This window comes from Phoenix dactylifera, chromosome 1 (assembly GCF_009389715.1).
Source record: "Phoenix dactylifera cultivar Barhee BC4 chromosome 1, palm_55x_up_171113_PBpolish2nd_filt_p, whole genome shotgun sequence".
Classification (NCBI taxonomy): Eukaryota; Viridiplantae; Streptophyta; class Magnoliopsida; order Arecales; family Arecaceae; genus Phoenix; species Phoenix dactylifera.
Window position 1 is genome coordinate 26,421,078 of NC_052392.1, and position 12,887 is coordinate 26,433,964.

At 40.0% G+C, this 12,887-nt stretch overlaps 1 protein-coding gene across 2 annotated transcripts; it reads left to right on the forward strand.

The window, feature by feature from the left end:
- The first annotated feature begins 3,418 nt into the window (after positions 1 to 3,418).
- Positions 3,419 to 10,252, forward strand: LOC103718473 (ADP-ribosylation factor GTPase-activating protein AGD12-like). 2 transcript variants are annotated; one of them, XM_008807318.4, is made up of 9 exons: positions 3,419 to 3,542; positions 4,302 to 4,387; positions 5,181 to 5,265; positions 7,623 to 7,698; positions 8,642 to 8,805; positions 8,886 to 9,015; positions 9,217 to 9,333; positions 9,478 to 9,573; positions 9,819 to 10,252. In XM_008807318.4, exons 2-9 carry the CDS (start codon positions 4,348 to 4,350, stop codon positions 10,098 to 10,100), a joined length of 990 nt encoding a protein of 329 aa, XP_008805540.1. In that variant the 5' UTR covers positions 3,419 to 3,542; positions 4,302 to 4,347; the 3' UTR covers positions 10,101 to 10,252. The 2 variants fall into 2 exon arrangements, with proteins under 2 accessions (XP_008805540.1, XP_008805539.1); XM_008807317.4 differs by having other exon boundaries at positions 3,426 to 3,588.
- The last annotated feature ends 2,635 nt before the right edge of the window (positions 10,253 to 12,887 follow it).

The following is a 12,887-nucleotide window of genomic DNA, read 5'->3' on the forward strand; positions in this document are numbered from 1 at the left end:
TCGAAAATAATAAGTTCGGGGATAGACATCCATCCGAACGTAGAAACTTGCTCGAGGGGCCGAGCCACCTCGAGACTTAAAAATCCACCCGAGGGGCCGAAGCCACCTCGGGAATAATAAGTTCGGGATAGACATCCATCCGAACGTAGAAATTTGCTCGAGGAGCCAAAGCCACCTCGAGACTTAGAAATCCACCCGAGGGGCCGAAGCCACCTCGGTAATAGTAAATTCGGGGGTAAACATCCATCCGAACGTAGAAACTTACAAGAGGAGCCAAAACCACCTCGAGACTTAGAAATCCACCGGAGAGGCCGAAGCGACCTCGGAAATAATAAGTTCGGGGATAGACATCCACCTGAACGTAGAAATTTGCTCGAGGGGCCGAAGCCACCTCGAGACTTAGAAATCCACTTGAGGGGCTGAAGCCACCTCGAGAATAATAAGTTCGGGGATAGACATCCACCCGAATGTCTTGTGGATCAGGGGCGAACTCGTAGAATCCTGCAGATAGGGGTGCTCTGCCTAGGCTCCCCGTTGACGCCACAGGGCACCCCGAGTCGAGCTCAAAGGGTGACTTTGTAGATGTCTCCCATTCAGATCGGGGCGAACTCGTAGAATCCTGCAAACGGGGGTGCTCTGCCTAGGCTTTCTATTGACGCCACCGGGCACCCCGAGCCGAGCTCAAAGGGTGACTTTGTAGATGCCTCCCACTCAGATCAGGGGCGAACTCATAGAATCCTGCGGATGGGGGTGCTCTGTCTAGGCTCCCCATTGATGCCGCAAGGCACCCCGAGCCGAGCTCAAAGGGTGACTTTGTAGATGCCCCCCTCTCAGATCAGGGGCGAACTCGTAGAATCCTGCGGACGGGGGTGCTCTGCCTAGGCTCCCCGTTGACGCCGCAGGGCACCCCGAGCCGAGCTCAAAGGGCGACTTTGTAGATGCCCTCCACTCAGATCAGGGGCGAACTTGTAGAATCCTGCGGACGGGAGTGCTCTGCCTAGGCTCCCCGTTGACACCGCAGGGCATCTCGAGCCGAGCTCAAAGGGTGACTTTGTAGATGCTCCTCAAGGTGTATGATTCGCGCTGCCGGGATATCGAATGTGCGTCGAGCCTCCTAAGATACTTTAGAGACACCTCGGAAGAATTCCGAAAGATAACTTCATTAGATTACAGTCTAAGGAAGAAAGCCTTGACTTGAAGGGGGCCAAGGTCCTCCCTTGGGGGAGTAATTTGCAACTGGGGTCATCAGCCTCGGGCCGGTGAGCGTGGCCTTCCCCCGGCCCCTCAGGGCCAGGGCGGCATCAACGTAGGGCGGTGATTGATGGAGCTCCAGCTGGATGAAGAGTTTGGATAACCACGGCCAGGGTTTAGACTTGCTGGGCGAGCAGGTAGAACTGCCCTAGCTGGATCAAAGAGGTTTGGTCCGCAGGGACGGGTGATGCTGGAGGTGGACCTTGGAGAGAGCAGTCGGGCATTGATTCCCGGCTGCTCGATGCGTTTGGGGCCCCTTGGCTTATTATCCTCGCGATCACGACTCAAGCCCTTCCTCTAGCGCCAAATATGTTGTGGTTCAAATCTGGCCCGAGGGTGACCAGGCCGGTTGAGCTGAGGGAGCCGCTGGTGTGGAGAGGGGAAGACGGGAACCAACTCCTGCATGACGGCCGCGGACCTGCACAAAGCCTCACCGATTTTTCTGGTGAGGGCCCTCCGACAATCAAGTTAGAGCAGGCAAATGTTTGGACCAGCCAAGAGAGCCTCCTTTAGAAATTACCTGACCGAACTATTTATAGCCTTGGTGGAGTGGCCCGGGTGATGGAGGTACTGTCAATCCCCATCATGAGAGGGTATGGCTCTGAGCCGGATGGCGTGCAGCTCAGGTAGGCAGGTGACGTGTGGTACAGCCCGTTCTTAGGAATGGTAGGGCGTTGATAGTCACAGCAGGGTATAGCCGGAGTAGTCAAGGTGCCGTCTGACTGCTGTTGGCCAGTTATGGAGGCATGATGCGGCAGTGTGGTGGAGTACAGCCGCGTAGGTGGGCGTGGGCCTGCACGTGGATGTGGTTGTTGGCGAGGCCAAGCTCATTAAATAGTCACGTCATGCGTTTAGTGAGGCCGGCTTGGTGTAGGCTGGAAGGGCTCGGTTTTTCGAGTTTCGAGATGTACTTAAGGAAGTGCTCCGAGTACGAGGGTCGGAGCGTATGCTATACATTACTGGGGTTGGCGTCTCGAACTTGGTCGAGATGGGTTCGCATTTATCGGGAGATACCCCGAGCTCGGTTGGGGGAGTCGGCGAATATCCGGAGTTGGTGGTGTTCCGAGGACGAGCTGGCTCTAGGCTAAGGTGAAGGTTTAGTCATTCGTCGTTGGTATTTACTGGGCCGAAACTGGGGGGGGCCTTTTAGTTGTGGGATGAATGATCCGTTTTTCCCTTTATCAATTCTAATGTTTAAAAATAGTGAAAATGGCGTCATCAATACTATTTGCGTGTCCGATACTGCATGGTTTCACATTGCAAAGTTTCAATTAATTTCCTACAGCAGTTCCTCTTGGTCCATACCTAGAACTACCTTCAATGTTCTTACATAGATTTTGAGGCCTTATACATTTCGTGGTCACATTCCGTAGGATATTCGGGGCATGACACCCGGTAATAAGTCTTTCACAACTATATAATGCTCATGGCACTAGCTAACTAAGCAAAAAAATTGCCTTCATTGCTATAATCCCCATCCCATTGAAAGTTTAATCACATAATTGATGATTGCTGCTCCTGTATGGAATATACTTCTAAGTTGCATGGCACCTCCAATCTGATCTTTTTCTTGTCCTCTATGATTTGGCCATTATTTAAACAATCATTGGACAAAGACCCCATGTATGCACATCCATTATTTCATAACTAATTTTACTCTTTCGTACATGCTAACCTTAAGATTCAAAAAATGGCGGCTTTTGTCAACTATCGAGTCAGTTACAACCCACAAACTGGCAGTAACTTCTGCATCCATGCAATGTAAAAGAATAGCTTCAAAGAGAAACAAACTAGAGGTTACTAAAAACAGGAGGAAAAAAAAAACGAAGTAACGAACTATAATGGTTTAAAACGAGCGGGGTCAACTTGGATTGGCTCCCATCCGGCATTAGGTTTCAAAGTTCAAACCTCACTCGCTCACCACACGGTTTGACTTGGCTTAGAGTTTGAAACATTGCCCACAGTAATTGAACAAAGCTAATGCTTCTTGACACAAAGTCGGGCCGGGTGAAACGTGAACCGGACTGGTAACCGCCTCGAAGGCCGAAGCGGACGGGTGGTTGGGGTGGTACTCCTGGACCGGCCGGTGCCGGACTGCCGGGTTACAGTTGATACAAACGGACTCGGTGTGATAGAATTGCTCGTTATTTGGAGGCCTCGATAGGAGAGGTTTCTCAATTTTTAAATTCGAAGAACAGATAGGATAGCCTTCAGAGAAGGCCGAAAGTCCAAGCCCCACACGGCTGTGGGAAGCCGAAGGATTTCGATCGTATCGCCTTTCACATTCTCCCGTATGATCGATCCCAATTCAAGCCATCAATTTCGATTCAAAACTCGGTACTTTTGTTTACTGATGTGATGCAAAAATTTTCCCCTTTTGTTTCGGAGAATATGCTCTTCTGTCTCCGTTTCAATGAAAGATTATATTTTTAGAGATCTGATCGTTTTCTTGAAGTTTAATCTGGTTTGTGTTCGATCTGTTTTCATAAATGTCGCTCCCTTATGTTTATGGATCGAGAGAGATTCTATTTTGCGAGAGGAAAGTCATTATGAAATCGTGATCGCGTTGTTTTATTTGGATAGGAAGAGATCGGTGTTAATTATGGCGTGCCTTTTTAATTCCTGGTTTGAGAGTTTAAGGAAGTGTGTTTTATTATTTTGATGCACAACTACAGGAATTCGTAGCTGTTTTCACAAGCATGGATATTGCAAACCTTGAATCTGATCTATCTTTTTAAGTTGGTTGCTTTCTGTTCACTTATATGGTATTCATATTGTTAGCATTCCTAAATTTCTAATAATTGATTTGGTGGTGCTTTTTTTAAAAAAACAAAAGAAAATAGGGAACTCATAGTTTTATTGTTCTAAATGTGGTCTGTAAATTAAGTTGATCCTTTTTCTGTTTTCAATTCTTGGTCTCTCTTTGATAGAACTGCTATAGTGTTGGAAGACTAATAAAAAGTGCATGTCATGGAAAGCTTAATTTTCACTTTTAATTGGCTATATTGATTCATGAGGCTTTTATCGTGGCTGGTGTTTTGGTGATGTAGATCGAGATATAATCTGGTGGTTGATCAAGGTTTGCCAAGTGAAGAGATGAGTAATCGTTACTCCAAGAATGACAAGCCTGTCTCAGGTACAGTTATATATCCTTGACATATAACTAGTAGTTTAATACTTGATGTTTATTCTATATAAGTAAGTGCGTGCATGCTTGCTTGCTTGCTATTGTCATTGCCATCATCATCCATCTTCACTGGCACTCATTAGAGCACTGTGTTATTTATCAATAATATGTAGTTCTCGGTCTTTCTCATGTCGTACATGTGTGTAAATGGCTTATCTAGTTTGATCCCTGGCCTTTTGGATGAGCACATTATCTTTTAGATCAAGGTGTTTGTGAGTCTATTTACATTACCAAGTTAAAAAGAGCTTCTGATGCTGTTTTGGTCATGTATTATATTGTCAGCATACTAATACCTCTTAAGAAGAGGGCTCATATTTGTAACTAAGAGGATTAACAGAGTGTGGTGGATAGATTTTTATGGAAGTTTATTACATCTACAAATACATTACCTTTTACAGGAGTCATTGATGAAGAGAAATATAGAACCTTCACTTCTTGTGGTATGAGGCCTTTGGCCATTTATGATACGATTTTCTTTCAAACATATACTTAGGATATCTTCTGCAGCTTTAGGTAAAATGTTTGTGATATTGTTCACTAAATCTGCTCATCTTCATAGAATTATGCTGCACATAGAAGATGGTGTGATACTATGCAGAATACTTTTATACTTCATATTGAGATAACATATGTGCTTATTTGTAATGATTTAATGAGAACAAGTATGCAGATCTTCACAAGAAGTGAATACACATCCGGTTAAAGCTTGTTTTCAACTAATTTTCCCTCATTTCTGTGACAGGCACACCAAGGAAACTAAAGGAGCTTATGCTTAAAAGTGATAATCGTATTTGTGCAGATTGTGGTGCTCCAGATCCCAAATGGGTGTAAGTCCTAGTATCTTGCAATACCATTCATCTTCATGTTTGCTAAGATATATTTGGCTGGTAGTGACTAATTTACTTGGTTATTTAGATCCATCCAATATTTAATTTCAATCCTTTCTTATAGAAGATATCCCTCATGCAAAAATATATTATCTTGTGCATACTCTGACTTTTTAAATTGTATTTTGGTCAATGTTGGTTCATTATTTGCTGCCTGAGATTTTCTGAAATTTGAGAAAATTAAAAATAACTAAATTCCCAATAACATATGTTTAATGGACATTACTTCTTAATTTTGTAAAAAAAAAAAAAACATTATGACTTTCTATACCTTGATTACTCTGATTTATCCATTTGAAATTATATGGTCAACTTTTTTCATATGATTAAGACAATATTATCTTTAAGGCCCCCCCACCCTCCGTGACAAGAAGCACAAGCTGAAACTGCAACCAATAAGGTAGGTCCCTTACCTGCTAATGTGCCTTCTATTCCATAAAAGGCCCCTCTTGCGTAGAGTTCCCTTGTCTAGGAATTTTGCTCCAATTTTCAAAGGGCTGAATGACAAAAATCTGATGAATCCTACTTATTCGCAGAAATAATAATCCTACCATTAAGTTTATACTTAGGATTATGCAACATGTCTGACACCATTTTGATGGCAAAGGCTTGGATTTTTAATCTGTTTTTGAGAAGGGCCCATTTTCCGTGACTAGTACCATGCTGTATTTATCAAGCCCAGTCCCAATTATTTGGAGGCAGATTTATGGATCCTTTATCTGTAATTCCTATTAAAGGATACATTTGGTGTTGCTAGAAGCTTTTGTAAATCCTCTTCTCCTAACTCTCTTCCATGTTAGTTTAACTTCCTTATCAATCCCTTCTCCCCAATTAGTGTTATTGAGTTGAGAAAGCTTTGAAATGCTCATTAGCAGGTTGATCTTTCTTGTCCTTATTTATCTGTGGCATCATTTCTTCTTTTTCCTCTCGTCATGCTTTAATGTTTTCTTCCTCCCCAATAAATGATTTACACTTGGGAAAAGTACTCATGGCCCACAATAAGGAAAGAAAGCATTGGTTAGTTGCACGCATTTCGGAAAGAGAGATCAATTTTTTTCCCCCATTTTATTGCCCTCTCTATCGATTATTAGCACATATAATTCTACTGTTGACCTATGCCAGTGATTCCTCTTAGTTTACTTGTTAGGACAATTTGAACTTCATTTAGAAGGGTCATCTTAACCGTATTAAAAACTTTTGTCCTATTTATGCACAACAAATCTTACATTTTCCTTTATAGTAGAATTTTTTGAATTCCTTTATGGGGCTGAAATCTGGATCATGTTCAGCCTTTCTTAACTCCATTAGTCCCTTGTAGTTAATATCTGCATTCTTCCCCCTCCCAGCCCCTTTAACTTCTGTTGTGAAGCAAAGTGAGTGCTCACAAGGCTCAACAAAAGAACTCCAATGAAACTCTATTTTAAGGTCCTGGAAGAAACAGACGAGTCCAAGATTCTGGTATAGTTAGAATGTTATGTAGTCATAGTCATGTATGCCATTGTGCCAACTTCAATAATCTGGTCAATGGGAGTGTTCTTAAATGGGGCACCTCATTGTATGTTGGAAAGCAACATAAACTTAACTGATGAAGAAAGTCATGGTGATCAATTGTGTAGTTAGGAAAATTCACTCTCTTGTGCCAAAATGAAAATAAAGAGGAGTCACTGATTAGTATTTTCACAATAGAATTGTCATAGAGTAATGAGGAAGAAGAAATGTTGGTTTAAATAGAGGCAAGACACTGAGTTTGTACATGAGAATTCAATATTGTTGTGCTTCCATTAATTTTGAAAATCTGTGAATCAGGATCCATATTATGGATAACCATATTTATTTCTTATGCCTTTCGAGTTAGAAATATCTCATTATCTGCTGTTTCAGTTGTTAAATGGTGTAGAAAGCAATATAGATAAGATTATTAAATATTTGCATATGCTTAAAACAACAAAAATTACAAAAAGTAAACATCTCCCAAGGTCCCAAATTGCAGGTACACTTCTGCATTTAAATATCTACTCATCTTGAATTTTATAACAAATCAATCTTATATGTTCTTGGGCATTAGTTGTACGATAGTGTTCTTTAACTTAATTATCACTAATGACATGATGGGTTGCTTTCTCCTTTTTCTTATGAGAATTTCTTATCTTGCACTAGTTCATTAGATTAAACGTTAGGTAGGCTTAATTTTGGTAGCTGTAGTTTATATGCAATTACAAAAATGGTGTTTGATGTGCTAGAGTATGAGTTGGCATTTAAAACCTATTATTTGAACAATTCTTTGTTTGTCTTTACAGGTCAGCTAACATTGGAGTCTTTATATGCTTAAAATGTAGTGATGTTCACAGGAGGCTTGGTTCAGATATATCAAAGGTCATATAAGTGGTGATTGATATCATGGTTTTCTTAGGCTGCTTGCTATCATTCATAAGCATTCTGTTTTTATTTTCATTTCTGATGCTAGCACTCAACATTTCCATGCATGCATTGGATTGGTGCAAATCACTTAAATCATAGCTTGCTAGATGCGCGAGACGGGTTCCATATGCCTGTTTGCAGCATGTTTAAGATGCCAACAAAGTAACTGAGCGGCAGTCAGCTTTTTTATGAGAGATAAGCTTGACTTAAATGGATCTGTAAGCCTCAGGTCACATCCTTTTTGTACTGGTGAGATGCAAATCGAAGAATTTAGTTATTTAGAAATGTGGACTTCCAAGATGCAAGAGGTGCAAACAAGTTTTCTTGGCCCAGATCAAATCTAAACTCATTCTTGTTTTGGCCCAACTTGGACCCAAAAATCTGGCCCTAGGTTTGGATCCTGAACCAAAACCTTGCTCTCAACCTGAGTTGTTGGGTTCACAAAATAAGATATCACCTGACTATATCTCATCATATTGATGTCCATGGTAGGATGCAACATATGAGCTTGGATTAACACAAATTCGAAGTTAATTTATTCTGAACCTGTTGAGTACATGAGTGTGGATTTATCTCAAGACCCCAGATCCTGTACTGAAAACAATTTGGATTTAATTTGGGTTGTCACAGTCCCATATCCAACCCCACCCATTTGCACCCTTGTAAGGAGTTGCTCTCTCTCTCCCTCCCTCTCTCTCTCTCTCTCTCTCTCTCTCTCTCTCTCTCTCTCTCTCTCTCTGTGCATTCCTGGGGGAAGGCAACCTTTGTGCATCTTTATTGCTTCAAAATTCTTATCATTAACTGTATTTGATTGTCTACCAAAAAAAAAAATGAACTGTATTTGATTATTTATCAATGTTTAGCTCATGGTTCTTTTTTGCCTTTTTTTCACATTCAGGTTTTGTCAGTGACATTAGATGAGTGGTCTGATGGTGACATTGACTCTATGGTCGAGGTTGGTGGAAATTCTTATGCCAATTCAATTTATGAGGCTTTCCTTCCTAAAGAATATCCAAAACCAAAACCACACTCAAGTAACGAGGACCGGACCAAGTTCATTAGGTGGAGTATACCATAAGGTCAATTGTTTCATATTTCAGTGATGATTGCTCATTCTAAAGCACCCTTTTATTCTTCTGTAGGTCTAAGTACGAGTTGCAAGAATTTTTGAAACCAAGCTTGCGCATTGTCTCCTCAAAGATGTCTTTCAAATCTTGTGAATCTGGAAAGAATTTTGACAGCAGTTTTAATTCAAACAACTCAAGGAAGGCAGTAAGTCATGAGTCATCTTTCATATACTTGTATTTTATAGTTTAAGGAAGTATTTGAGGCTCTGTTCTATGCATCTACGGATACATGTATTTGCTGTTTCTTATTATTAGCATATCACTTGTCACACTTGTGTGATGGGGTTTATTGGCTAATTAATATACCTTACGATAACTTAGTCATGAGGTTGTCAAATGATCACAGGCAGACATGGGGGAATTCATTGGAGTTTTAAGGGTAAAGGTGATAAGAGGCACAAATTTAGCTGTTCGAGATATGCTAACTAGTGACCCATATGTTGTTTTAACCCTTGGGCAGCAGGTGAGTTATTTCTCTGGTGCATGAAAGTCTTACTTATTTAGAAGAATATATCAACAATTTATGTTCTTCACCTTTATTTCATGCTATACAGTCTTTACTAAAAATGGGGAATCTGGATGCTAATTAGATGATGGATTCTTGCAGAGGGTGCAGACAACAGTAAAAAATAGCAATTTAAACCCAATATGGAATGAGGAGCTTACGCTATCAATTCCTCGATGCTATGGGGCTTTGAAACTGGTTAGTTTATATAAATGAGTTTTCTATGCTTCGAAGTATACCCACTAGTTGCCCAACTCATACTCCTTTTTTTCTGGGGAAATTCAAAATATACCCAGTAATCGCACAACTCACACTCATTTTTTCTGGAAAAACATATTTCTGCCTACAGACTCTGCCTACAGAATCTGGCATTTCTCTCTCAACTTTAATCTAATAAAGAATTGTGTTGGAATATGACATCTGGTTCTCTCTCGTCTAAGCAGCAAGTGTTTGATCATGATGTGTTCTCTGCTGATGATATAATGGGTGAAGCTGAGGTCGATCTCCAACCAATGGTAACAGCTGCCATGGCATTTGGGGATGCCAAGCTTCTTGGCGACATGCAGATTGGGAAGTGGTTTAAAACAAGTGATAATGCGCTAATCAAAGATAGCACTGTAAACATCATTAATGGGAATGTAAAACAAGAGGTGTTTCTAAAGCTGCAAAATGTGGAGTCTGGAGAGATGGAACTTGAATTGGAATGGATCCCTTTGGATGCATAAACTTTGAATATTTTTGTTTACTGATTTGTCAGTATATACATTCATCAGGTTGTATTTAATAGGCTTGTTAGGTTTATTTTATTAGCAGGCAACCTCAATGTTATTATATATTTCTTGGTGATTAATTAAATATATTTTTTGTATGGATTATAATTCAACATGCAGTGTGTAGTGAACTTAGGTTTCTTAAAGGTAGAAGCATTATCAGCCAAATATTCACTAACCGTCAAGTTAGTTACTCACCTGATTAAGAATGGCAGGGCAAGGCCTCGTTTCAGTCTCTTTACAATGGTCTTTAAGGGGAGCATAGTGCTGTATTTCACTAAAGCATATCCAGGCTTCTAACAAAACCGAGCTTTTTGATAGCATGACTAATCAATTGACCTCAAAAGCTTAAGTTGATAAGGAAAAAGGTCAATAATGTATATAGATTTCATGACTTGTATGAGAATTTCTGTTCATGATCAATGAACAGAGGGCGGAAGACATTGGATTAAAAGGACCTATGTGAGGTTGACAAGTTTTCCAGTGTTATGCTCCGATGATTGATATTGGGTGAAGGAATTAGCCTGGTCACCATGCATTGCAATGCATCTTATTGTCTCTGAGAACAAGCATACAACATTAAATCTTATGGTCAAATGCCAAGTTTTGTCATAATTTCAGAACGGTTAAAATTTATTCCCCCGGAATGAATAGCATGCTTCATTCTTTACAAGTACTAATTTTTCTTATGATTTACCTTTAGACTTTTATATGCATTGATTATATCTGTGAGGTCAGGTCCGCCTGGGCTGACCTGGAGTTCTTGAAGGTGAAACAAACTCTGATTATATCTGTGAGCACGTGCTTTGCACGTGTTTGAAAAATCCAGTGAGAATCGGCAGAATTTTCTAATAGAAATTGGGCATCGTAGCTTGCGGAGCATGATTCAACAGAGGAGAATTGGACGCAACAATTGGACATGTTAATTATGTATATGATCCAGACAGAGCAGACCATGGCTAGTAGGATAATAGGATTTTTTTCCTTTTTATTTTGAAGGATCTGTTTGCGTATTTATGTAGCAATATCTTTCAGAAATTGGCCTATTGGTCCGTCCAAGTTCTATTCCTGTAAAAAATAGTTTCGGCCGGGATCATGACAGGTCGGATACTATCAAGTTAGTATGCCTTGTTAAGAGGAAGAAAGAAAGACCCACATAAAAGGTTGCTTAGATAATCATGTACGATCCAACAGGATTCACATATATTTTTTTGGAGTGGATGATTGGGTTGAAAATTCTATAAAATTTATAGATTGGAATGGTGTAACCAGCAAAAAGGCCGGCATACCTTTTTTTCTTTCTCCTTATATTCAGACTGGTCTACTCTAAAGCTACTCCTAGATATTTATAAATATAAACCTAGTTCAGCCTACAATCCTATAATTTTGTTGGTTGTACTGGCCTAACCCAAGAATGCTATAGGATTTTCAGCCCAATCCTCCAAACATATCCTTAGTAGGGAGGGAAATAGTTTTTTTTTTGGTTCTAGAAAAATGGGTGGGGAAAGGTCCAGGTGACATGGATTGGGCTTAGCTTCACATTCTGTGATAAAAAATCCTGTTTTAAACTCCAAGAATAGCAGGGTCTTAAAAATTTTCCTCTAGATGATTCGGAATAGAGGTGTTGGATTAACATTGGTCATACCCAAATAGCTTACTCAATTCATGAGGGCAGCATAAAATTCAGTCCAATTCTATTTGGTTGCTTAAACAAGCCTAAATATTGGATGGTGGCCAAATCATTAGGCATGCTAACTTCCAGCATGATAACTTAAGAGCCCGTTCTTTGGGGAGCATGAAACTTACTCGGGAATATGCATTTTTTGGATAAGTATTATCTTTTTAATACGTAGATGAGAAAATAATTCATCCATATTCTTTTAAGCATTAGAAAGTAGCTCTGAAATCTATTATCTCCTAACTATTCAAAAATCGATACTGTTGCACAAGAGGCAACAATATTGAATACATTAATCCAAAAACCCAAATTGATATAACTAAATTTTGATCACCAAAAAAGTTAGAAGAAAAGAAGTTATATCACCCAAATTTGTACAAACTGCAACAACATATTTAGAGATCAATACAAGATTTACATAGTCAAGTATTGGAAAAATAAAAAAAGATAAAAATTTTAATATCCAAAAATAATGTGAAATGTATCTTTTGAGAAACATAGATCAAGATATCCAGAATTGTTGGTGAGAAAGAATGTAAAACTCACCAACTAAAAGAAAAAGAAGAAAATTTTAAGCGAAAAATATAAAAGTCCAACCAGAATTCGTCAATCTTTTGGCTCAAAATTGGGCGGGGATTACAACTATACCACCTTGGTTAGGGTTCGTCGGAAACAAAGAAAACAAGTGAGCAATTAGGATTTATTAGTGTATTAGCATATAATGATGTATTTTGGGAACAAAAAATATGGGATGTTTTTACCTGACTAATGGAAAGCCAACTCACCTATCTCCTAGATCGTTAAAATCAATTTAGCAACAAAGTTTTTTTGACATGACTAAATTGGAAAACTATTTAGAACACGGGTAAATTGGCGAACTTTTTTTACCCAAATCGCACTATATTCCCAGACTCCCAGTTGCTACCAACCACCAGGCCGGAAAAAAAAAAAAGGACGGTCTACAAAAGACAAAAGCCCGCGTGACTTGTTAGCCTTTCCGACCGCTCTATTTCTCTCACACCAATCAAAATAAGACACGTGGTCAACGCCGGTGACCCGCTGTG